At 35.1% G+C, this 26985-nt stretch overlaps 1 protein-coding gene across 5 annotated transcripts in view; it reads left to right on the top strand.

Moving 5' to 3' along the window:
- LOC145977713 (uncharacterized) overlaps positions 1–13911 on the top strand; it is a 64925-nt gene extending 51014 nt beyond the window's left edge. For 4 of the 5 annotated variants that reach the window (XM_083109948.1, XM_083109944.1, XM_083109947.1 and 1 more), the window contains 2 exons: positions 4575–4723; positions 13287–13911. In XM_083109948.1, the coding sequence (XP_082966074.1) occupies positions 4575–4723; positions 13287–13402 (265 nt within the window). In that variant the 3' untranslated portion in view covers positions 13403–13911. Of the gene's footprint in view, positions 1–4574; positions 4724–13286 lie in introns of those variants that run through there. The other variant, XM_083109949.1, reaches the window with a different exon arrangement.
- The last annotated feature ends 13074 nt before the right edge of the window (positions 13912–26985 follow it).

Raw genomic sequence — 26985 nt, 5'->3', positions numbered from 1 at the left:
GCCTGATTCTCGGATTATAACCCATTGAGTGACAGCAAACTATTATGATAAAAGAAAAGTAAAAAGAAATTCAGGAACTATGTATTTTGTAATAATATAGAAGTTTAAAATATGCAAGTTGTCACTACAACACCAACAAACTCACAGTTTGCCCATTAAAGACTTCATACGAATACCATGAACCTACAAAAAACTAGTTTTTCTCGAGTATATGTTTAGCCATTCAGAGTTGCCCTGGCATTTACTTTCTCGGTTTGGAAAGTGATAATATGCGGTGGATAGATTTTGTGATCGTTCAGTTCAAGGGTTTGAAGATGTATGAAGTCATTTTTAAATGGAAATACATCACAATTCATGGATAATGATACAAACATGATCTAAGGAGGTTGGGGGAGAGATAGTTATACTTAGCTATTCATCCTGCTAGTGTGTGTGCTGGGCATGCTACTGCTTCACTGGCATATTATCACGTAGTATGTTATCTGAGTGAAAGAGTAAGAAAGTAGTGTCCAATGGAAACTGAATCTCTCCCAAATGGCTGCATACTCACAAACTAAAGTGGACAGTCTCCCCTCACTTAGCCTTTGCTTGTGCCTGAGTACCCCCATGTTCATATAGGAATAACTTTGAGGGAAGTAACCATATTCCTTGGTAAAATTTTAACAACATTATAACTAATATGTCTCCCTTCGTGGTGATACAAACTCTTACCACTGACTAAAGCTGACGATGATGTGGTGAACACCACGTTTTCACGAACACAATGGTATGATCCTAAACAGCTGATTGGGTTGCCTTTGCAAACTTCACTTGCTTATGGTTGAAAATTTGATGACAGCTTCTTCTTCTTCTTCTTTTCCCTTATGTCCACTTAGGCGTCGGGTCCTTTCAGCCACTTCTTAAAATAAGTTCTATCCTGTGCCAGTCTTTTCACTTCGTCCGGTGTCTTCCCTCTCTTCTGTACCAGTCCATAAATGTACTGGTTCCAGTTCAACCTGGGTTGTCCCCTTCCTCTCTTTCCTTCTGGTCGGGCCTCAAATATTTGTTTCGGTTTACGCTCTTCCTCCATCCTAATAAGATGTCCCAGCCAGCCTAATTCCCTCTTCTCGATGATTTCAATCAGTGGTTCCTGATTCAGGCATTCTCTTCTTATTGTTGTGTTTCGTATCATATCTCTCCTTGTCTTTCCCACAGTTTTTCTTAAGAATTTCATTTCAGTAGCAGTAAGTCTGCTCTCCAATTTAGTTTGCATTATCCAGCTTTCTGATCCCTATAATAGCGTGGGGAGATAGACTGTTTTATATATTTTCATTTTTGTTTCTTTACTAATCTCCTTTTTACCTATAATGGTGTTACTAATATTATAGTACAGATTATTTTCTTTCTGAATTCTGTGATTAATTTCAGAGTCCATTTTCCCGTCCGCAGTTAGTATGGTTCCTAAATATTCAAACTGTTCTACTTGTTAGAATCTTATTATTCCAATGAATGCGCATCCTTGCTGGTTCTTGTTTAGTGAAGTGCTTGACTTTCGTCTTGCTAACGTTGATTTCCATCTTTCGTTCTTTGAATGCTCGGCCCCACTCTAGGACAGCATTTTGTAGGCTGTTGCTATCTTTTGCTAGGAGAACAATATCATCAGCATATACTAATGTTTGTACCCATACCGGTTTCATCTTATAATTCCCAATTTTACATTTTCTTGTTCTTCTTTTGCATTGCTTTATAATTTGATCCATGAATAATATGAAAAGAAGAGGACTAAGTCCATCACCTTGTTTTACTCCTTTTCCCATATTAAATTCCTTGGAGGATTGTCCATTTATTCTAACCGTTCCTTTAACGTTCTTATATAGACTTTGAATTATTCTAGTCAGTTTTGACGTTACTTGGAACTGATGAAGGGCCTTCCATATTTGTCCTCTTGGTACTCTGTCGAAGGCAGACTTTAAGTCAATAAAAGCTGTAAATATTTCCCCTCCTCTGCTTAGTATCTTCTCTATTGCGTTCCTCAGGGAAATGATTAGATCTTGAGTTTGAGGATGAGGCCTGAAACCTGCTTGTTCTTCTTCCAATTTATCTTCCACTTGTTGCCTTAATCTTTTTTCTATAATGTGTGAATATAGTTTCTGGGCCACTGGCGCTAAGCATATTGCTCTATAGTTTGAGCAATCGAGGGTACTTCCTTTTTTATGTATAGGAATTATTACATTCTGTTCCCAATCTTTTGGTATTCTCTCTGTTGCCCATATTAGTCTGTATAAGTCCCATATCCATTTTACTATTTCCTTTCCTCCATATTTTATAAATTCTGGATGTATATTATCCCAACCGGGTGCTTTACCAGTTTTTAAAGATTTAATTGCCTCTTGTACTTCTTTTAGTTGGATTTCTTCCTCAGCTTGCACGTTCTCATTTTCTTCCCTCATGGGTCTTTCCTCATATAATTCCTCTTCTTCTTCTCTAAAGGTTTCCGCATAATATTCATTCCAATGTATCTAAAATTTCCTTCATATTGGTTTTCACCTCGTTATTCTTGTTTTTGATATTCCTTATTTTCTTTCCTCGTTTTCCTTTCAGATTTTTCAACACATGCCAAAATTTTCTTGGGTTATTTTTATGATTTTCTTCTATTTCCTTTCCAATTGTTCCCAGGTTTCCTTCTTCGCTGTTCTCACTATCTGTTTTGCTGTATCTCTTGCCTGTATATAAGCTTCTTTGTCCTCCATTCTTTTGGTCTTTAAGTATTTTAGCCATGCTTTCTTTTTAATTGCAACTTTTTCTTTCACATTATCGCTCCACCATCTTGTCTGCTTCTTTTTATTTGTTATCTTTAATATTCCACATATTTCTGTTGCAACTTCATTGAGGCTTTCTTTCATTACTTTCCATTTATTTTCCACATTCCATTCTTGTCCATGGTTTTGTTCTTTTTCTCTAAGTTTTTCTTTCAGTTTCCTCTGAAACTCCTTTCTTTTATTTTGGGTTTCTAATGTTGATATTTTAAGTTTAGTAAGGTTTATCCTAATTGGTGCAGGTAGTGGTTTGAATCGGGTCATCATTACTAGCAGTCTATGTTGAGTACTGAGCTCGGCGCTGCGAAAAACTCTTACATCCATTACATCATAATGGGTGTTTTTTTGTATATACGCAGTAATCTATTGTACTCTGTGCTCCCCTGCTAATTGCTTCAAAGGTAATTTGATGTATTCTTTTATGCGGGAAGAAGGAGTTTCCGATGCGGAGCTCGTTATCAATACAGAACTCCAGCATTTTATCTCCATTGATGTTTCGGGTCTTTTCAGCACCATACCTTCCCAAACTTCCATGTCCTCGTCTAATTTCATTTCCCACTCTAGCATTCCAATCTCCCATTATAATAACGTTTTCCGTTACATTTCTAGCCTCATCTAATATTTGTTGGAGGGAATTGTAATATAGTTCTTTTTCTAGTTCATCTTTATCCTCTGTAGGAGTGTATACTTGTATAATGGTAATCCTACGGTTTAATTCCAATTCCAAATTCATTCTTATTATCCTAGAGTTAACTGCTTTCCAGTCAGTTACTCTAGTGTTCAGTCTTTCGCTAATAATAATTCCCACACCTTCTTTTGCTCTACTCCTTCTTTCTACTCCTGAATACCTGAGAACATATCCTTTTTCCATATCAACCTCTCCTGATCCTTTCTTTTTGACTTCGCTAATACCTAATATTTCTAGTTTGTATTTTTCCATTTCCTTTACAATCTCCACTTCTTTTCCTGAGAGGGAGGTGATGTTCCAGGTTCCAAATCTCATAGTCCGTTTTACCTTGCATTGTCGTCGTTGTTTACTCTGTTCGGCTTCTATTCCTGTGTTTCTCTGAATATGTATTGATGACAGCACAAGGATTTTTATTGACCTGTTACTTATTTAGAAGACGTAAGTGAGTACTAAAATTATTTACGCGAAACTTACTTGTAAATGTTCTATTAAATGTTCTGCCACCATCCACTTGGGAAACTCTATGCTTCACTGTTAAGTTGATTTCCGGTTCCTGTTGTTTCCTCGCTTACCGCTAGGGTTGCTGGTGTAGCCAGTTCATCTGCTGCGTGTGATAGGTGTGCGTTGTTGCAACAGCGGGAGCAAAAGTTGTACACTTTCCGCATGAGCTGAATATCGACAGTGGTCAGGCACATCATGTTTGGCTCCTGCTTTTGCAACAACTCAAACCTATCACATGAAGCAGACGAACTGGCTACACCAGCGCCCCTAGCAGTAAGCCAGGAAGCAACAGGAACTGGAAGCCAACCTAACAGTGAAGCATTGAGTTCCCCAAGTGGATGGTGGCAGAGGCGACCAAAATTAATAGAACATTTACAAGTAAGTTTCGTGAAAATCATTTTAGTACACTTACATCTTCTAATTATCAACCACGTTTTTTATTCCCCCTAACATGAATTATTACTTATATGATGGAAAATACAAAAGTTATTCATCACGATGTCTTGTATGAGCTGTGAAAGTTTGTTGGTGTTTTAGAGCAACATCCTATATATCTAAAAGTGATGTAGAAATGTCTTATATATTTCTAGGCTTTACAGGATGAATATAACGAAAAAAAGCAATATAAACTGGGAACCAATTGCAAGAGATTTCTGTGGAGCTAATGCATCATACATTTCAACTCTATTCCAACACTTTATATATAGACTTGTCAAGAAGAGGTATCTTTCTTTGAGAGGTATGTGAGTAAATAATATTTTTCTCTTCTTTATTTTGCGGTGGAAAATGGCCAGTTATTTGCCCATTTTTAAATTTCCTCATCAGTGAGTATTTTTCTTTTCATGATCGTGCTATGTTCCTCGCAGCAGTCACACACAGCACAATTTATATCCTCACATGTCGTTCTTGTTGCAAATGACAGACATGGGAATACTACACTGTGACTTACCTTGTCAGCCCAGTAGAAGCACGATATGGTATCTCAGGGCCAATTTGAGATACTTTGTCCTTGTTAATCTATCCTTGAAGTTTCGGAAGGTCCACATGTTCACAAGCGATTTCAGTAGTCCAACAGATATTTCTACTTTAAATGAAAGTACTGAAATATATTATAACTATAATTTATTACAATCACGCACGCATGTATATATTTCCACAGACAAAATCAAATGAAGTATTGCGCAGTTTCGATAGTCTATATCATGATTTTGTACCGAAATTGGACTCGTAGGCTGCTCCTGCATACCCTGAATTATCTTCGCTACGCATTTATGAATCACCCTGACCATTTCGTAAACAAGCTCCGGCAGCTATGTTGGAATGGCAGGGTTGCCAGGTGCATAGAAATTTACACTTTAAAGTCAAATTTTGGTGCAAAATTATGATTTTTATTTTTCAATCAAATGTAGGGCCAATATTTAAGCACATGTTGCGTGTGTCTGTTGACAAAATTTCTACCCGCTAGTGTTGCCAGCTACAGAGATATTCATGATGGTTGCGGTAAACGCGGTTTAAAATTACTTACGTGAAATTTAGAAGATTTCACACGCTTCAAACGCCGTACCCTTTTGTGAATGGAGACAGTGGATCTTCGAAATTAATAGGATTGAACCATTAAATTGTGCAATGCGGAAGTGTGAAATCTTCTAAATTTCACAGAGATATGTCCCAAGAATGTAACTTTTTCATCCAATTCATAAATTTGCCAGTCATAAATCATCAAATCCTGCACATGACCAACATTGGTCGCAAGTGACACATTGACATGGCATCAGTTATCAGACGTCTAATTTCTTATACCTTTTCTCACTCAAAAGTGCATTTCTGGAAAAATTTTAACGCTACCTGCGCCAGTTATTAATCTACCTGATTTTCTGTATGGAGTAAAGTGATATTGTTAAGCATTGAAAAATATCTCAATGAATGAGGCTTTATAGTGCAGAAAACCCGGTGTAAATATCTCTTACGGTTCTTGGGGGAAAAAGTAATAACAATGTGTAAGAAAAGCAGTGTTGCCAGCTTATGTGAACATTTCTGGAAAATCGCTTCTAGAATCGGCCCTATGCATTAAATTTGTAGGGAAGCACAACGAAAGACCACTCTGTGAGCACATGTAATGGCCATCCCTCAATTAGGGGGGGGGGTGAAAGTATTCCATTATTATGGGAACAAAAGAAATATTGTTTTGTAAATCGAATATGTCATACTTTCATAATATATATAAATGAACAAAGACGAGAGTGAAGTGAAATATCATGTGTAGTTTTAAAGAAATGATGTGTAAGTTTCTGCAAATTGGTGCTGGTGAGACACGTATACCAGCATCCTGAACGGAATACACATGATGGTAAGGCATCTTTACCATCCATCTACTAAAGGTTAAGTAACATTTTCCTACAGTAAATAATGTAATTCTTCCATATGTGCCCATATAAAATTCCATCTTCCTCCTGACACCAGGCAACATGGATTTTCCTCTTATTTGCACCCCATGAAGGACACTTTACCTCTTGTCCTTAAAATGGAATCTGAGTTTTACTTTTGAAATGCAAACTTATTTATTGATAGGCTTCAATGAAATTTGTCAGTCCCCCCCCCCACCCCAACTAATCATTAATTTGACCCATAGACTAGTTCCATTCCTATCTATTCTTGTTTTTTGTTGTTTTTTTGCACCATATACAATTGTGTTTAGTGTTTTGAGTATATACCTACTTTAAAATTATAATAATGGAATAAGGAGCGTAAACACTTGGAGTGGGAATTAACATTTTTGTAGGTAGAATTAAACAAGTTGATTACGGATCAATCTGATTTATTTGAAAAAAAAAATACATACAATGGAACGTGGATTTTATATTTCCTCACATTTTATATTTTGCGCATTTTAAATTTTTTGCCTTGGTCCCCTGAAAAACTTAAAATTGAGGTTCTACTGTATGTATATCATGTATGATACAAGATTTAATATTGATAAAGATAAAAAAAGGAAGTGGTGGCAGAAGTGATTGTATAGCACCAATACACTTAAAAATTAGGGATGGTCAAATCTGGATTTTTTACCATCTGTAATGTGGATAGTAAAGCCAGTGGATCTGAATTTCGGATTTATTTTTGTCTGCACAAGCACTAACCATTATCATTGTGAGCCGCCACTTAGAGTAATTTGAGTAGAGAAAGTTGTGAATACGCTTCTGTGCACATGAGCAACATTTTGAAGAGTTTGGGACAATAACGCCTTATGTCTGGGGATAATGTGGAACAATGGGGAAGTGGTCTCGATACAGTATGAAACATTGACGATTTCCAACGAACTTCATTGTAGCATGAACATGAACTATGCTCAAGTGAGCAACTTTGTCATCAAAGACACATATTCTCAGGTAAAAGTACAAATAGATGTATACATCACTGAATTGCATACATTCTCCTAATACAGTGTAATAATACTATTATAGACATACTGCAGTGCCTGAAATTATAAATACTTAAATTGAACTGTTCAACAAATGATGAACTAACTCCCTTTGTATTCGAGAATTACAAATATGTGTTGCATTATGAAGCATTTTTGAGCATTTATCAGCTACTAACAAACCATTTAAACTGTACTATAACGGTACTAGACCACGTACCATTATAATCTAATAATTTAAATAGCTTGACACTATTTTGAGCTGATATTATTCTTCTGGAAAAATTAAACTTCAATTTTAAAACTTTCTAAAATAGTATTAACTCGGAGTACACTTCTGTACTTCAAGTGCATTGAAACATTTAAGATTGGCGATGTAATTTTAGTTGAAATTGATCAATGTAGTACTTACGGTAATATTGATACTAGCATAAAAACTTCATTGAGTTTGGATTCTATAGGTTTTTGGTGCTTATGTGATTACACACTCATATTGCATGTGATTTGTGATTATATTCTATCAAAATGAAGTTGTGTTTATCTCAAAATCACATTAAAATTCACAATTCTAGATTAGAAGCACCCTACATGGTAATCCCAAGAAAGTAAACTTATCATTGTTGCCAACTCTTGCTGAGGGAAAAATCTATTTCACATGGGGAAAACCATTTTTCCCATTAAAGATGAGAAACTTCTGGTTAATATTTATTGACTTAAAAGAAATAAAAACAAGCAAATGAATAACTTATAAAATAATTTATTGTGCATAATATATTATACAACAAAATTCAAATTAGTAGAAGGCACAATATAATATTTCTCACATGAAAAATGTTTACAAGTGTGTATTCTGTGAAAATGGTGATAAGTGTAAAAGTTGTAAACACTGCAATCTTTAAGATGGAAGTGGATGTATGATGACTAGAGCCCGGAAGTTCAGACATTTATTTTCGTTAAAATAGGCAGGCAAAAAGGCATTTATAATGTGGAAAATAGGCACTAAAAATGAAAAAAGGCAAATTAAACCCAAAAAAGGCACATTTGGAAGTCGCTTACTTTCATCTATAATTTCTGGCAAAATGTTAAAATCTACATTGGGTAGAGCATTTCAATTTTCACCAAATTCACGCACGTAACCATGTAACTTACCACTTAATGGCACATTAAATTTCGGCATAATGACAACTACACAATCCTTTCCCTCCAAAGTGCAGAACTAAACTAAAGATACAGAACTTGATTTTGGAATCCATGCAAAGGCCCTTGGACATTAGTGCTGTTTCTTGTAAATAACCTCCTGACACGGATGCTGGACGTGATGACGTAATTGTGCAGATGTTCTGCAACAGGTTTTCAGCAGTCAATCATGCACAAGGAAATGTTAACCGAAAGGCAATATCCTAACTCAGCATGAAATACTTTTCCTCACACTTTTCTCCTTCAGCAATGTTGAAACATGCGTGAGTTCAATATTACTTAAATAAGGCGAAAATTATTCACATAATGAACGGAAGAAAAATAAATGCAACGTTTCTTTGGAAAAAAAATAATTCACATTACACATTTTTTTTTAAAAAAATGGTCCAATTTCGTTGAAAAAGGCAAAAAAGGCATTATAATTAAAAATAGGCAGTGGGGTCCAAAATAGGCAAAATGAAAAGGCTTCTAAAACATTCGAAACAACATAAAAAACGTATATCCGGATAAAAAGATAAAAAGAGGCATTTTGCCAAACTTCCGGGCTCTAATGATGACGTACAATTTTCAGCAGATTAAATCTGTCTACATTTTGTTATAAACGAGATGAATCTGTTGATTATTATGTCACATTAAATCTGTAATATCCATATTGGATAAATGTTGACATATGACCTACGGTAGTAAGTCGGGAATTGCGCAATTCTAAAATTGAAAATACGTGACATGAAGAGGATCTAAACTGAATTTTATTGCATGTGAAAATGGACTCGGATAAGTATGATTTGATTGACAATTTTGGTAAAATGAATCCTTCAGTTGATTGAAAGGATCTATTTTCAATATTTATTCCAACAAGTGAACTTAGACAGTGAAAGATAAAAGCATTTGGATCATCTTATTTCTTGATCTACTATTTCTGGAACTTAAGTTTGATGAATGCATGTTTTAACATTATACCATGTGATTTAGTAAACGTACTTCTATCGTTCGTGGCATTGCAATTTGCAAAATCCTATTTGACAAACATAATATGTAAATATTATTGATATTGTAAAGCAATTGACAACATCGCATAGCATGTTATGCAATATATGTAAATGTTCATTTCTTATGTAACATCGCTAATAATATATTTATGAGGTGAGTCGGATATCGGTGTAATATAATTTCTAATATAATAATATTTGTTTTATTTTAAAGAATGTCTCACCAGTTAACAGGTTCATAATATTAGTTTATGGATCGTCACAAGTATAGACTTAAAAAGTGTAGATTATTTTTCCGAAGTTTTGTATGAACAGCATCTCAATATAAGTAGACATAGTGCTGCAATCTTACCTTACTAACATATAAATAATTAAACAGGTATAATATGGGTTAGGTAATATTGAAGGTCAAATGAATATATGCATTATTGAAGGTCAAATTAGATGATAACCTCGTTGTAGTACATGAAAGGTGTTGTATACATTTCATAGCAAAGCAGCAGAAGTAACAATGTAAAATATTTATGTTGCAGTGACATACAATATACAGTCAACTCTCGATTCAACGACCTTTCATAGTTCCTGGGAAAAGGGTCGTTATTTCGAAGGGGTCGTTATTGGAATTTGCGCCAATTTTCAGCTTAAAGGCAGTTCAAACGGACACAAAGATGCCTAGGAGATGGTAACACCATTTATCCTGGTAGTTATACAACCTGTTATGCACAGGATGTGTGTTGCGAGAAGGAAAATAGAACATGAAAAAGTTTTCACAAAAGAGAATTTAAAATAATGTTACTTTGTTTCAATTGTGCACAGTCGTTGCTTTTCCAGGAAATTCTTACAATTCTAGTTCATGAGAAACCCGTTTGCACTGAGACCAATGGAAAGGAAAACAATCTCTCGCTTATTGCAAGCGAAACTCGAAGAGTCTTGACACCAGTCAGACTGGTGCCAGCAAAAGTCCAGAGATAATCGGGCAGAATGAATGTTGGATTTTATACGGGTCTACTGGAGCATTGTCTGTTACAAGATTAACTGGTAAGATTAGATCTCTCGGGAGAAACAACACAACCTCTCTAGGCACCAGACAAAAAGAAATAAATGCAGGGCTGTAATTTTCGTTCTGGTTCGGCTGTGTAAAATACATGGTAAAAAAAAGTCACTTTTCTTTGCTTCAACCAACGTCATTCACCCTCCTTCCCCATTCAAGGGAGCAGTCGAAACTCCTTCCTTGACTTGCATTGTAATCCAGCGTGAAAAAGGAAACGCGCAACTTGCGATCTGTTTTCACCCAATGCGTATTCTAGGACACGTCATTAAACAGCGTGGCAGTCGATAATCATTCGGGTTTGGAATTGAATTTCACTTTAAACTGTATATTTAGTCCCGATTAGCCCATCAGCATAAAATGAACTGAAAACAAGCTTTATGAAACTGCGCATTTTCACATATCAAAGTGGTAGATCATTATTTACTCTCACGTTAATCGGTAATCGACGATTTAATGTTGGATTTAGGAGTATTCTCGATGTCAAACACCCACCCCTCCAAACGTTTTCCCCTTGAATAATGTCTTTTTAATCGTCTCGGCGACCATTCCTACATTGAACTCTTTTTTTTTTTTCCTCCACATGAATGGTTCTGAAGAAAAGTGGGTGCAAATTAAATTTACAGATTTGCTTATCAGAAGGCGCAGAACATGAAGTTATTTTAACTCTTGTTTTCCTTTCTGGAGATCGAATTTCATTATCGTCAAATCAAAACAGCTTTGCGAGATTCAAAACAATAACTTTTCCTTCACGCTGGATGAGTCATCGCTGTTATCGGCAAGCAAGAGCTTTGCAGATGCTAGACAAAACACTGGCGCCAGCTGCGTCGTAAAAACAAGGAGACCAGCTGGAAGTTCGAGCAACAGGTGGCCGAAGAGCAAAATCCCATCATTTTAAAGATAACGCAACTGTCGAAGACGGAACTTTTAACAGCAGTGTAAAGAAGAAAGAAATGAACCTTGCTTTACGTTTTACCATGCAACACAATAATACGGGCAATATTTCCTATGCAGTCAACATCATTAAAAAAAAAACAAAAAAACTGAATTCTGCAATTATCAACATTGCCGTGCACACCAGTGGCGGAGAATGAGCTGGGGAAAGGACGTTGGGTCACTTTTTTTTTACTTGTTCTATGGTTTTTGTTCGTTTCAAGAAATATCCAGAACTGTTTGCCCCATTTTAGACGTCAAAGGAAAGGAAGAGGGGTGGGTCCTTTTCCACCCTCGCCTGTAATCAGCCCGCATCAGCAAGAAAATCGTGGCTGAAACAATCTGCATCCCACCCCCCCACCCCCCCTACTTTTGCTGACAGGAAAAGAGGGTCAGCCAACGGAACACTTTTTTGGCAGATATTACGACATCGACACAATTAGGAAAACGTATGAAGTGGGAAACGGGAGTTATGATGCACGTAAGATCGAAGTAAACTTTTGTGGAAACCTGGATGACAACGCATTAAGCAGGTAGACGATCTTTAGTTCGCCTATGTGGTTTTGATTATCTCTAAAAGTTTCGCTTTTTTATGAAGTGCTGCAGGGAACAAAGAACATTTTTTGAACGAAAGCGGTTACCGGAAGTTGTAGTCTACAAGGCCGAGAGTTGCTCACTCACGGGAACCTGCTGAACTCTAGGTCAGAGCTGGACAGATGGGCCAGACTTCCAGGCGCCAGACATCTGTATTTTGGAACATTCCTGCGATCTTATCTCTCAAGGTGGTGTATTTATCGATGAAAGAGCTTGACCTGCCATACACATTGGCAAAGACTGCAAGTCCAGCAGTCATTTTGGGCTGCTCCCCACTCCCCCGCGAGTTTTCAGCCAAGGAAACAAGTCAAGTCAATTTAAAATAACATCCAAGCACATTCGATCTTCTTTTCTCGCGTATCCAAGAGCAAGCGTGGCAAAACAAGCCTGGCGCGTTGGGAAGCGACCGTCGGGTGCGGGGTAACATTGGTGCGCTTGAGGGAGGGCAGGGCAGAGGTCAAGTGCTATTGGATATCACTCAAGCATGGTGTGGTGGTGTCTATTTTTAGTTCAGACCCAATTGTGAGCGGTAGAGCACTCCTAAAGGGAATGAGTGGAGGAAAAACAGTGCATTTTTCGGCCGATTTCCTTCAATTTTTCAACTTTTTTTTCCAAATTTTTCTAAATTTTTCACGGTTCCCGGGAAAAGGGTCGTTACTTCGAGAGGGTCGTTATACCCGGGGTCGTAGAATCGGGAGTTGACTGTACTTAACTTTGCATTCCAAATGTTCTTCACACAATTTCAGTTTCAAGGGAGGCAAGTGTTAGGAGCAGTTTTGCAATAACACTGATTTTGTCTATATTTTTTTATGTAAGTAGTGATTATTTATGTTATTATTTCACTCTGAGATTTTTAAAGTGTTCGATTCTGAAATTATACCATATTTCATCAACATGTTGTGATTTTAAATAACTGGTCGATATAACTTCTGGAGTGATGGACAATATTCTGACAATTTTTAAAACAAATTGTAAGTCCCTTAAATTGTGTTAACTGATCTATGGTCAGTACATTTTTAAATAAGGATAACTTTGAAATTTAAGAATTTTTGTTTACGTTAGTGCTGAATTGTTAAGCTCATGATTCAGTTATTACAATTTTACATTTTTTTCTTCTCCTTTCCAGAGAGAATGGCCTACTTGTATAAAAATTACATTCCAAAGGTAAAGAAGAGGCCGTTGAAGTACATTCAAAGGCTTAGGTGGGATGCTAGTAGTAGAAAATTGATCCCAATCACATAAATTGTATCGTTGCAGAGTAATGATTAACACTACTGATAAGCTGAAGTATAATTGTGTAATAGTGAACATACAGTTTGTAACATATTAAGAGTGCTTGTATTCACAGGGTGATTATCCTTGCCAAAAACTCAAACATTATATTTAAATAAAATAAAATACAGGCACACGGAATCATACAGCTTCCATCATATTTTTCATACTTATTCTGTTGCTATGATTACAACAGTTTTCTTCTTCCATTCTTAGATACAAATTATTTTTAAACAGCATGATAAAAATATATAAGACAGATGTACAAGTTAAAACAACATTAGGAACATAAATAACATTATTCTGCGATACAATTTGAGTTACGTGTTAATTTTTCTGATTGTATTATGTTATCTGATAGTATGCAGTTATTTTGCAATATATCTTTTTTGTATAGTTTGTTCTTTTATTGCAAGTGATAATGTTTGAGCAACTTGTTTCTTTCTCGCTAAAGTTTAGTGAATGTTTCACGACTTTCAAAGCATTAGTATCTGCTATGTGCCAGATGGTCATAATTCATGTTCCCCTACTGCAAATCCATGTGGAGCCCATTTGAAGCAATGGATTGTGGTGAAACTTGGTATGGAGGCTATCTTTTTGTTTTATAAGAATGCATTTACATGGAAAATTGTATAGCTCTGACACAAAAAAATGTATGCATGCATGAAGAGTGAAATACTATATTTTATTTTAGATTCTATACCAATATATTATTTCATGTTTATACATATTGGGTGAACACATTCAATTAATCAAAATTCTAAGATAACTAATTTTGGTAAATTCATGTAACCATCGCCCTTCATAAATACAGACATGCTCAAATATATAAAAAAAAAAAAAAACAATAGAGAATTAATAAAATTTTGAGATATAATTTTTGTAAGGTGAAGTATTTACATAGAATTTTAATTGTATGAAATTAAAACTCAAAAATTTAAAACCGAACGGAATAAAATTGCTAAAGGAAAAACTTGGTAGTTTATATCTCATATCTCGTGCATCTTTACTTCATCATTCTATGTTGCATTAAGAGTTCGAATCTTCTGTTTGTGCGAAACTCCTCCTAGCATTTCCTTCTGTTTGTTATTTATTTGGTGTCTCCTTTTTACAACAGGAACCTTATGGTTTATAGTCTTAGCCATTTTTTGCCTGTTGCTCTTATTTGGCCTCAAAGCTCTAATATTAGCCTTGTGAAATTCAGATAATATGTTATTAATATATATAAAGGCTGTGAATACATGGGTAATTAAAAATAATAGCCAACTGTGATATTCTTGCGAGAAATATGAATAGTGAGTATAATCGAGTCTAGTTCTAATCAGCAGATAAAGTTTTTTTTCTTTTTATGAAAGGAAGGACATATTTCTGTTTGTGCCATCAGCTTAAAATTTCTAAGCTTAGTTGGTTATATGAATTACATTTTCAATTGTTGTTTATTAATGTGTATGCTAAACTCCACTTTCTTGGAGAAAGTTATTTCATGTATTTTTATGTACAGTAGAGCGTCGATTATCCGAACGTCGGTCAACCGAACTGTGTACTCGCTCGCACCTGTTACTCTCCCACCCTACCGTCCAGCATCCCCCTCACTCCCAAACCAAGTTTCCCACAGTAGTCGCCGCACTGAGCCACCGCTGACGGAACATTGCTTCTAATGGGGCCTTCATAAGGCGCTGCTGACCGGCCAAGCCGCCAGTCGCTGTGTTTCAACAATCAGCACACTTCTGTCGGTGTATGTATTGTTCATGCAAAATGCGTATGTAATATGTACATATTTTTGTTTAATAAACTGTACCACATACTATATATTCCTACTAAAGTTGCCTTTGTACGTTACTTTGTAATACATACTTAAAGAGATGCCTGTTTTTATGAATAAATTTACTGTACAGTACTTCTTTTTGGCAAATAAACATGTACAGTTCGATTATCCGAACAAACCAGTTTTCCGAACACCCATGTCCCCCAATTACTTCGGATAATCGACGCTCTACTGTATATTCCACAAAGGGTGGCAATATTTTTTATTTTGAAATGAAATGTAATACTGTAGGAATAATAATGGTATATGTGTGGCATGAATAAGACTGAATTGAATTTTATACATTTTTTACTGTATTGCCGTATTTCTTTGAATCCAAGATGCCATCAAATGTATGGTGCACCGTATTGCTTAAGTTGTTAAAAAACTTACAATTTAAGGCACACAAATATACATACCGGTAATACTGGTACTTTATTACAAAAATATCACAGTAAATAACTGCTCTCAATGAGAGCTTCGTGGTTTTCATATTCTTCAGCACATAGGCATGTACACAAGCGAGGGAGGGGCAAGAGAAGGCAGTGCCCCCCCCCCTCAGATTTTTTCACAGGATGAAGCAAGGTACTTTTTTAGGCACATTTCCAGATAACAGTGTTGCCTCCTGAGAAAACACCACCTGAATTTGAAATTGTCAAGTTTCTGCATCTCCATTATAATAAATAGTATATGTTACTGTGACTGAAATCAAATTCTACATGTCAAGTATATATTCTTAGATTGATATTCATTTTCTAAGGGTGTGTGTGTGTGTGTGTGGTTGGTCATCCCCCTCCCCAGATGTCAATGCCCCTAAAGTATTATTGTTTCACCTAGAAATTTAGTGTTCAGGAATATTATCGCCATTATTAAACGATATTATACTCTTAAAGAAAATGGAGTATTTTGAAAGTTCAAAGCAACTACAGCGGGGGAGGGAGTACATGATTTTCTATTTAATTGAAATATCCTGCTTCGTTCTCTGGCAAATTTCTTGTTATTAACCATAGAACAGGCGTACCTGCATTTGCTACACTATTAGTTGCATGGGTTACGGCTACATATGTAGCCCATGACTTTCTTTTGTTAAAAATCCACAATTAATTTCAAAATTAAAGTCAAAACAGTTTCAAGACAGTTTTTGGTCCTTTCAAACAGGTTGTATCGTGACTTCATATAGTTTTCTAAGAAAATGACAGTTTGGTTCCAAAAAAACTTTATGCGTGAATTTTTCAAAAAAATATTATTAAATTTTGAAACCTGGTAAAAAATTATGATAAGAGATACTTAAACGGTTTTCTCATATTTATTGCATAATTTTATTAGTATCAATTTAGTAAAGACAATTGTTCACAAAAATCTATAATAAAAGCACAAATATTATGTAAACATGGTAATGTGATATATTATGTAAGTTGGATATTGGGATTAAAGGGGAAAATATTGTATAAAATTGACTTTTTGTAGTCCAAAGTATCCAATTCAAGTTCAGTGTCTTTGAGAAAATACCAAAACATGCAAAAGAACATTTTAGAAATGAATTTAAATCAAAAATTACATGTAAGGAACAGCAGATCAGTCCGAAGTCAATAAAGAACAGCAGATCAGTCCGAAGTCAAGTTTTATTTTGTTGTATGAATGCAAAGTAAGCACACAGTAGCTGAGTGATCAGGACATACTTTTTGTTACAATCTCCACAGCACTTCCTGATCTCTGACATGATTACATAGGTGACAAAATCGTGCCGGAGATCCTATGACGAGAATTTTTATTCTGCTCCATCTGTATAAATATTAGTAAAAGCGGTAATAGGTTTCAAAATGGTACTGTCAAGAAAAAAGTTCAAAACACACCAGTTCAGAGGGATTTTCTTGCATCCCCTTTTTGCCCAGGGAAGCGGAAAATTTTATTGTATGATTGTGTGTGGACGTTGGAGTTTACAGGGATGCAATTTTTCCATTTAATATTTTCTTTGGCAATAAATGATCTACCCAAATTGGCCCCATCTTCATCACAAGATTTCAGCTGATCGCTCTGATCCTTATCCTTTCCATTATTCTCCAAAATGTATTTTGTGTCGGAGTGGTGAACCTCCACAACGCCGTCATCATCATTACTATCATTTGTCCAGGCATTGCAGAATACATTTTTTATCACTGGATGGGTTTGAATGCTTCTCCCTCCATGACGTGAATAGGTGCACGGGCTACAGATGTAGCTCAGACCCTAATAAAACAGAGTTCTTAACACTTAGATGTGTGTGTAAGTACACTTTAACGCTAAGTAGGAGAGAAGGTAGGAAGGTACTGAGAGTCATGCACCTGGCTCACCAGATGCCATTGCGTGGCAATCAAAACAAAATGGTTGGTCTACATATATAACACATTGAAATGAAATGAGGTTTTCCTTTCCCGACTGTACTTTCATCAAAACTTTTGCCACCCCCTAATCAGAGGGTCTGCACGTGCCTATGCTTCAGCACTTAAAATAACTTCATATTTAAATGCTTTAGATTTCTACAAATTGTCCTTTTAATGTACACTTTACAAAGCTGACTCACTGACCAGCTCGTTTCTGCAAGGAACACAAAAATAAGCCTTCTTTCTTTGTTTCCCCTTCCTACGTCACTAAAAAGTAGACTCACTACTTGTGAAATGTTGATTTTTTTTAATACAAGAGATTAAAGGAAATGAAATTCCATGAAGGGAGATTTTTATCAATACTGGTATTTCTGTAAAATGCAAATTGAGAAAAAAATTTGTTCTTGAAATTGGCAAATACCTCACTATGTTACACTAATACTGCAGTAGGTGCATCTAGATTTTGAAAAAAAAAAACCACACGCACACACACACAAAACACAACACAACACCTTGGATTCGAAGAAGTACGGTAATACTACTTGTCCACATGAATATAATGAAAATTTCTGTCTTTCTTGTTTTACTTTTTACAATAAGGTTAGTGAGGGTGTAAATAAAAGCAAAGTGAATCAATGTACATGTGCTGCATGTTTTGTACATCAATGTCTTTTTGTAACGTCATATTAAGATTTGTGAAATGTTCTGTGTACTTTACGTGCAAAAAAATATTATATATATTTTTTACTCTTTGCGAAAATGTTTGTATTTCATTTTGGTCCCTTTCAGCTGAATATACATTTTTTCAGATTTTTCTTATGGTAGCCTACTGCTTTTTATATTTACACTTTGAACTAAAAAGCTGCATTTTGCAGATTTGTGCTATAATTCACAATGATCAATATTTCATATGTAAGTAATTGGCTTGGCGCCCATGGTGGGGAGATTATTTTTACCATACTTTTACCTTACAAAAGAATGTATTTTTTAGAAGCTTTATTTTTGGGATTGGACAGATAAATCAGTACTCTGTCGGTATGGGCTGATCTGATATGTCTGTAAATATCTTGGTAAATGTCTATAAATATCAAGCTTTTTTCATCTGGTAACACATTTATTATGGGTCAATAAACCATTTGAAATTTTATATCGGATCGGTAGAATATCAGTGTTGGTAAATTTTATTTTGGCATTTTATCAGTATTGGCCAAAATTTCATATTGGTCCATCCCTTCATTTCATACTGTGGTAAGGGGTGACCTTCCACATAGTACACCCAATTGTCATCCTCACTTCCACGTAGTACACCCTGGACTGCATTTGCAGACCAATGAGGCTCTGGCATGGCCACTGGCCCTGGCCAGTATGATTCTATATGTTGTCCTGTGTCTTGTCCTTATGTGTGCTGAGAGCCTCTTTACGGCCTCAGCTTTTAACCAGAGTCAGAATATTTAAATATATAAGTTACGACACTACATTACAGTTATGTTTATTTTAGTTCTGTTAACCTAAGTCAGAATATTTTAGTCTCCCAACGTTACAGTTATGTTATATGTTACATTTTAGTTCAGGTAAGGGGCTGGACCCCGAATAAAGTGACGGGTGCAAAATAGCCTAAGTGCTGATGCATCCAAAATTTTAAATTCAAATTCATACTGTGATAATTACTGTCATTAATGTGAAACTAGTAGATCAAAGGTATTGGGAGGCAAAGCCCTTCCCAGAGGACCTGAGAAGTGTTAATCGAAGGGGATGCCTTTGCTGGGCCTACTTTTTAGATATTGATAGATAATTTACACAATTGAGATAATATTAAAAAAAATATTGGGGCATTTGTCAACACAAAAGCAGTAATTACAATAACCTCTATGTATTTGCCAGCCTGGACTTTAATCGCACATTGAAAAATCGGTCCTAACTTTGTGAAATGTAAAAAGATACTGTAAAACAATTGTGCTGGATATACACTCATCTCGCAGATTGAGTAGGAAAGTCTTCATGAGGATATAATATCTTTTATATATATAATAATAATAAATTTGGAATAAAATTGGTTTATTACTATTTGTAATAGTTATTACTTTGTAATAATAATAACAATGATAGTAATAATTTTTGTTATTTTTACTATTGAAGTTTTGTCATTGGCCGCCCTTCATACAGACATTTCTGGAGATTCCTATGCATGTAATTTAGTTTCTCAGTATCTCAAAAATTCTGTTACCCAGGCAATCAACTGACACAATATAATCCAGTTAACGGTTATCTTTCTGCATTGTTTGACACTTAGTATACATAGGATGGATATTCTATGGGTGATATTCAGTGAACAACTTCCCCAACAATTCATTTTGCCATATTTCTGGCAAACAGTTCAGATCCTGCACAGGCACAATAACTGGTTTCTACACCAAAAATAAAATAACTTTATTTCTCAATGCATCCAAAAGCATTATTATTTTAAATTTTCTACTATTGTAAACATATAACATGACCAAATCACACAATTCATTGATATGATGAGGTACAGTAGCATATGCAAGAGTGTCTCATGTGTAGCTTGCAAACGCAGCACTGTTGAAATTTTGGAACTTGTTTCTTCGAACTTAAACAATTATTTCTTGCATTCCAAAAATTGAAAAAAGAAATAGGACTTACACACAAAAACTACTTGCCTCTCGGTTAATTTTCCTTGTTTCTAGACTTTGGCAATACTCAACATTCCAGCCAGCCACCTCGGAAGCTGAATGACTGAACAGTCTTCCACATTTGCATAAACAAATTCTGTACCTGGAATGTCTGATGGTTCAATGAACAAACCACAGTTTTCAATAAACCACTAAAAATATATATAAGATTTTCTTGCTGTAAAAATGTTTATACACTTTCCTTAACCCTAGAAAGCTAATGTGTCCTGTGCCAAATGTTTAAGCTAACCATTCGTCTGCTGGACTACTGATTTCTTCAGAATTAACCCACAACATAATTTTTGCAAGACATATTTTATTTACTACAAAAGTTAGAATTTACTTACAGAAGATATGAATGCAAAATAACATTTTTAGAATTCTTGTGTGCGCTCAAAACAAAATTTTGACTGGTGTTTACCACACATGGCTTTGGGGCAACAGCAACAGAAGAATCTGGTCATCCTCCTCTAGCTTGAAGCCCCGACCCTGTGGCCGAGTGGTTAGCACATCGCGCTGCGATGCCAAGGGTCCCGGGTTCGAATCCCGGTCGGGCTTGGTTGTTTGTGAATGTCCATTCATCAATTTCATCATTTCATCACTCATCCCCATCTTCGAAAATTAGCCAAGAGGCACAAAACGCGAAGTAAAATAAACTAAATCAAATCAAAAAATCAAATCCTCTAGCTTGAAGAGCAGAATGCACAAATCTTCCTTCTTTATTGTTGTGCAACGGAATTAGTTCTTGCATTTCCACATTCAGGATGTTGGCAAAATCTTGTGAAGTTGTCGTGGAAGCTTTGATTTACGTAGAGACTAACGTTTCATCTGTCAGATGACGCATGATTAGAAACCGTTAAAAACCCACTGAAGAATCGCTTGTAAAAAGAAAACCGATTCTTCCCCATCAGTCTCTCTGACCCAAATGAAGGTAAAGAGGGTGGGAAGCAGAAGAGTTAGGAAGGGGGTGAGACAAAAAAATTGCCAGATGACGCATTAGCTTTCTAACACGTGAATCTGCTTGCCGGATTTTTCCCCAAAGCACAGTTCATGATGACGTCAAGTTGAACATCATCCATTGGATGGAATATGACAGTCAACATACAGAGTGGTCCAAATGTCTTGTCACTCCCTTAAGTTTCAGTGAAGTTGTGTATTTACATTTCACGAAAATGATGGTGCTCATACTGACATTGTGGATGTGTAAACATCCATCCTGGTGACAGTGAATCCATCAAATGTTTGTGTTTATTAGAATACCTTATGCTGTATTATTGGATTATTGTGTTATTACATATTTATGTAGGGGTGATAAGACATTTGAACCACTCTGTAGTTTGATGTCATTTTTTTAATTAGTTGATTTGCTTTATTTTATTTCACATTTCTGTTACTTTTGGCTAATCTCAATGAGAATGAGTGATGATACGATGAAATGGATGAAGAGACACAAAGAACACCCATGCCCAGGCTGGGATTCAAACCCAGGACCTCTGACATCGTAGCATGGTGTGTTAACCACTCCACCACGGAGGCTGGCTGTTTGATGTCATATTTGGATATTTTCGAGTATTGGAAATATGAATATTTAAAATGGAATTTACATTTCTGAAATTTTTAGAATTTATTTTGGGCAGAAGATTTCAAAATTTCAATCATTTAACATCTCAGAACTAGTGTAATTTTATATCTGATATCTAGTGGCATGCATATTTTGTTTTTGACGAAAAAACAAAATTTGAAAAAACACGTTGTAGTGTTAATTTTTCATGTTTTTGAAAGGTGTGAGATGCATTTTGAGACCATGTTTTGTCACGAAATAATGCGAAATGAACTGCAAAAAGCGAAATTAACTCTTAAACACGAAATTTAGGGTGTATTCACCGACGCGGCACCTTCTGAGGTCTGAATTATCCTGAGAGTTATGCAATTCCCAGAAAATTGATTAATTCTGTTGTTAATATTGGAGAAACAAAAATTGACTCCTTTACACAGAAATAAACTTAATACTCGGATAACTACATAAATAGGCTATTAGAAGTGAAATGTTAATTCTGTGGAATAAGTGTAGTTTTAAATCAAATGTAGGATTATATTCACAATTTTAAAACCAAAATGTCTTTTTATATACCACTTTGGATCCAATTTTTCACCGCTATAACACCGATATTTTATTTTATTTACCGCTTTTGAACCCGAAATTGACTCAGTTTTTATACTGAAATTTTGCTTTTTTATTTACCAAAAATTTGTGCCTCTACTGATATCATTTGTATAATTATTTCGCTCTATGGCAAATATAACTGCCAAAACATTTATTTCCATTCTGTGAGATGAAATTATAAATAACTTCTTTTTTTAAACCTGAGATATCAACTACAGTATGTAACATTCTTATTCGTGCACACGGATTTTCAAAGAAAATGCTTTAATATCTGAAAGGAAATACACTCTTTTGAAATTGTTTCTTTACAATTCAATAACTAATATCATTAGGAACATAAAATCTTACCCAAATTCTGTATAACCAATGACAATAATAAATTAAATTAAACAAAGAGAAACATGCCATTTTTTGTACAACTTTTCTATTCGTACACTTAATAATATGAAAGAAAAGTATGTTCAGAGTAAATTGACTGACAGTTCTAATACTTTGATGCGTATCATTTGGCTTTAATTACTGCTTGACACCTGTTCTTCATAGAATTAACCAGTTTCCGACATGTTTCAGAGCTTATTTTATTCCACTCGGCTTGCAAAACAGTTTTCAACTCTTGTTTGGATTTAACGCCTGCTTGATGGACTCGCCTCTTCAAAATTACCCATAAATGCTCAATGGGATTTAAGTCTGGACTTTGAGCTGGTTGTTGTAGTAGTTTGGGCACATTCCATATTAGCCAATTCATGTTAACTCGTGCCTTATGCTTACTGTCATTGTCTCGTTGGAATCTGTAGATAGGTGGCATGTCCATTTTTTGGGCACTCTGCTTTACATTGTTCTTCAATATGTCCAAATAGACATGCATCCATGATACCATCAATAAACTGGATGGTACCAACACCTTTGGACGACATACAGCCCCAAATCAATAATTACCCACCACCATGTTTAACTATTGGAACTGTATTAATGTGATCATTATCTTTATTTGATTTTCTGCCATGATATCCATGCTTTCACAAGGCACGTCTGACATTTTGATCGGACATCATCATGCCAGCAACATTTTCTACTAACGGTCGTAACTGAGGAACACTTAGTCGGGGGTTTTCTCGCACTCTTTTTAAAATAAAGCGTTCATCCATTTGCATTGTTTAAGGAAAATAAGGTGAAAATATTGAGATGTACAAAATATTTTATTGAAATTATATATATTTCCACTAATTGCAACAAGATATATGTATTCAGGTGCACTCATAACCAATATGCAGCCTGTTGTTTCTGGGATTTTGGAACATGAGAATTTTTTTTAATATTATATCACTTGTAGAGATATTTGTTATAGATAATTTGTTTTTAATATTATATCACTTGTAGAGATATTTGTTATTTATGCAACAAAATAGGTGACTTAGCTTCAATAACTATATTTAAATCATTTTTATTAATGCTGATTTTTGTTTTTAACATTTTAAAACATCACTATTATGTGCTATTAAGTGATGAACTGGCAACATTGAACTGGTTGGTGATAAAGGTAGAAAAAGCATGTAACCTGTATATTCCCTAGGCTACTTATTTAGCCTAATACTAAAGCTTTGTAGCAGAAAAGTTCTCAATTTTATACTAAAAGTCACGTGGAAGGGGTTGACACAGGAGAAAACTGGATGCAATCTTATAATTATAAATTCCTACATTTACATGGATTGCATTAAGGATGATCCAAGGAATGTCTACAAGTGCCATATTGGATTTCACACAGGTTTAAGTATAATCCACAAGAATCCTAGTGGACTGATTGTTTTTTTTTAATGCTCACAAATATTGTGACTTACTGCTTTAGTAATTCATCTAATATATTTTTTACAGTTAAACTTGTTTCAAGTGGATGAAGACATTTAAATATTTGAGGATCAACTTCCTCTAAGATATTAAGAGGAATAAAGTATTTCTCACATTGAACATTGATCTTACTGAAGAATTGAGATTGGAAAGTCAAGAAATAAGATTATTTGATTTTTTTTTCAAGATATTTAAGTTGGGAATATCTTTATTAATTTTTGTTATACTTAATCTTTGCTCGTAATTTTTCAGTGTTTTTACGACTTGGTTTAAAGAATATGAATTCAAACTTTTATAGAAAATTATTATTACACTGTTTCAATACAAGAACGCTAATATTTCTCTTGATTTATCTATGGCTGGCCGTTCTTTGAGTTACCTACTGTCCTAATGCACTCATTAAGTTTTTGGTTGGTCATATATTGAAGGTATACATTTTACAAGCTGGAATAATGAAATATCTTCATTTCATTGAGTGTTAACACACAAGGCAAGCAAGTTATAGAAAGGATTAACGAATTGTTGGTATAAATGAATAGTATTTGAACTAATTCAGGTGGCCGCGGTGGCTCAGTCGGTAATGCATCTGACTACCATGCTAAAGGTCCCGGGTTCGATCCCCGGCCGGTTCAAATCCGGAAACTTTTCTAACGATGGAAGCGGCCCTGGTGCCCACCCAGTGTCGAATAACATGGGTACCTGGGGGAAACACTGGGGGGGGGGTAAAGGTGGTCAGGGGATGATCACATCACCCAAACTCACGAACGGATCAAGAAAGTGTGGGGCGTTACCCCCACACCCCCTATACGCCTTCATGGCATGGTGCTATGCACAGGGAGCAATTTACCTTTACCTTCTTTACTAATTTTACTTTTTGAAGTGGTAGTAGGATCACTTTGTCATGGATTGGCCCGATATTCAAATTTCCCATCAACATGTTTTTACCATGTTTTTTCCAACGTGAGTTCAAAAACGGAAACAATAATGCCAAAACGCAGCAGTACAATTGCATTTTATTCTTTCATAATTAGAATAAAAATTAATGAAAATATTGATGTACAATTTACCCAATATTATCTTTGCCGGAAACTGTACAATACGGAAAATCTCTCCTATCAGGTGATATTCCTGAATCCACCTCTGATCCATGATGACTATTGTGCATTTAAAAGTGGTCTTTACCATGAGAGTCAAGATCACACTCATTTAAGACACCAGTATTTTAGTTGTAATTATCGCAGTATGAAGTGAAGGTTCTTCAAATGAAAACACTTTGAGTACATAATATTTTTTTATCATTCTGTATTACATCTGAGTGTAGCTTTGTAGTTCAAAGTGTAAATGTACAAAGCTACAGGATACAGAAAGAAAATCTAAAAAGTAGATACAAAAATGCAATACAAAAAATGGAGACAAAGTATACCAAAATATACTTTTTTTACATTGAACATTTAAACTCAGTTTTATGACATTACAAAAATACTCTAAAGCTCACTTGGACTTTGTCTTTGTTGCAGCACGTAAAGTGGTTATGTTTTCTAAAAAGTAGATTTAGCATACACATTAAGGAATAAGAATTCAGAATGTAATGCATAATTCTTTAACAAAATCAACAAAACTTAAAAATCCATCAAATGTTTGTGTTTATTAGAATACCTTATGCTGTATTATTGGATTATTGTGTTATTACATAGTTATGTAGGGGTGATAAGACATTTGAACCACTCTGTAGTTTGATGTCATTTTTTTAATTAATTGATTTGTTTTATTTTACTTCACATTTCTGTTACTTTTGGCTAATCTCAATGAGAATGAGTGATGATATGATGAAATGGATGAAGAGACACAAAGAACACCCATGCCCAGGCTGGGATTCAAACCCAGGACCTCTGACATCGTAGCATGGTGTGTTAACCACTCCACCATGGAGACTGGCTGTTTGATGTCATATTTGGATATTTTCGAGTATTGGAAATATGAATATTTAAAATGGAAAATATTTATTTTGGGCCGAAGGTTTCAAAATTTCAATCATTTAACATCTCAGAACTAGTGTAATTTTATATCTGATATCATTTGTATAATTATTTCGCTCTATGGCAAATATGACTGCCAAAACATTTATTTCCATTCTGTGAGATGAAATTATGAATAACTTCTTTTTTTAAACCTGAGATATCAACTACAGTATGTAACATTCTTATTCGTGCACACGGATTTTCAAAGAAAATGCTTTAATATCTGAAAGGAAATACACTCTTTTGAAATTGTTTCTTTACAATTCCAATAACTAATATCATTAGGAACATAAAATCTTACCCAAATTCTGTATAACCAATGACAATAATAAATTAAATTAAACAAAGAGAAACATGCCATTTTTTGTACAACTTTTCTATTCGTACACTTAATAATATGAAAGAAAAGTATGTTCAGAGTAAATTGACTGACAGTTCTAATACTTTGATGCGTATCATTTGGCTTTAATTACTGCTTGACACCTGTTCTTCATAGAATTAACCAGTTTCCGACATGTTTCAGAGCTTATTTTATTCCACTCGGCTTGCAAAACAGTTTTCAACTCTTGTTTGGATTTAACGCCTGCTTGATGGACTCGCCTCTTCAAAATTACCCATAAATGCTCAATGGGATTTAAGTCTGGACTTTGAGCTGGTTGTTGTAGTAGTTTGGGCACA

This window comes from Lepisma saccharinum, chromosome 23, assembly GCF_977018435.1.
Source record: "Lepisma saccharinum chromosome 23, izLepSacc3.1, whole genome shotgun sequence".
NCBI classification, from domain to species: Eukaryota; Metazoa; Arthropoda; class Insecta; order Zygentoma; family Lepismatidae; genus Lepisma; species Lepisma saccharinum.
The sequence above is the reverse complement of the archived record's forward strand: the minus strand, read 5'-3'. Positions and strand labels throughout refer to the sequence as shown.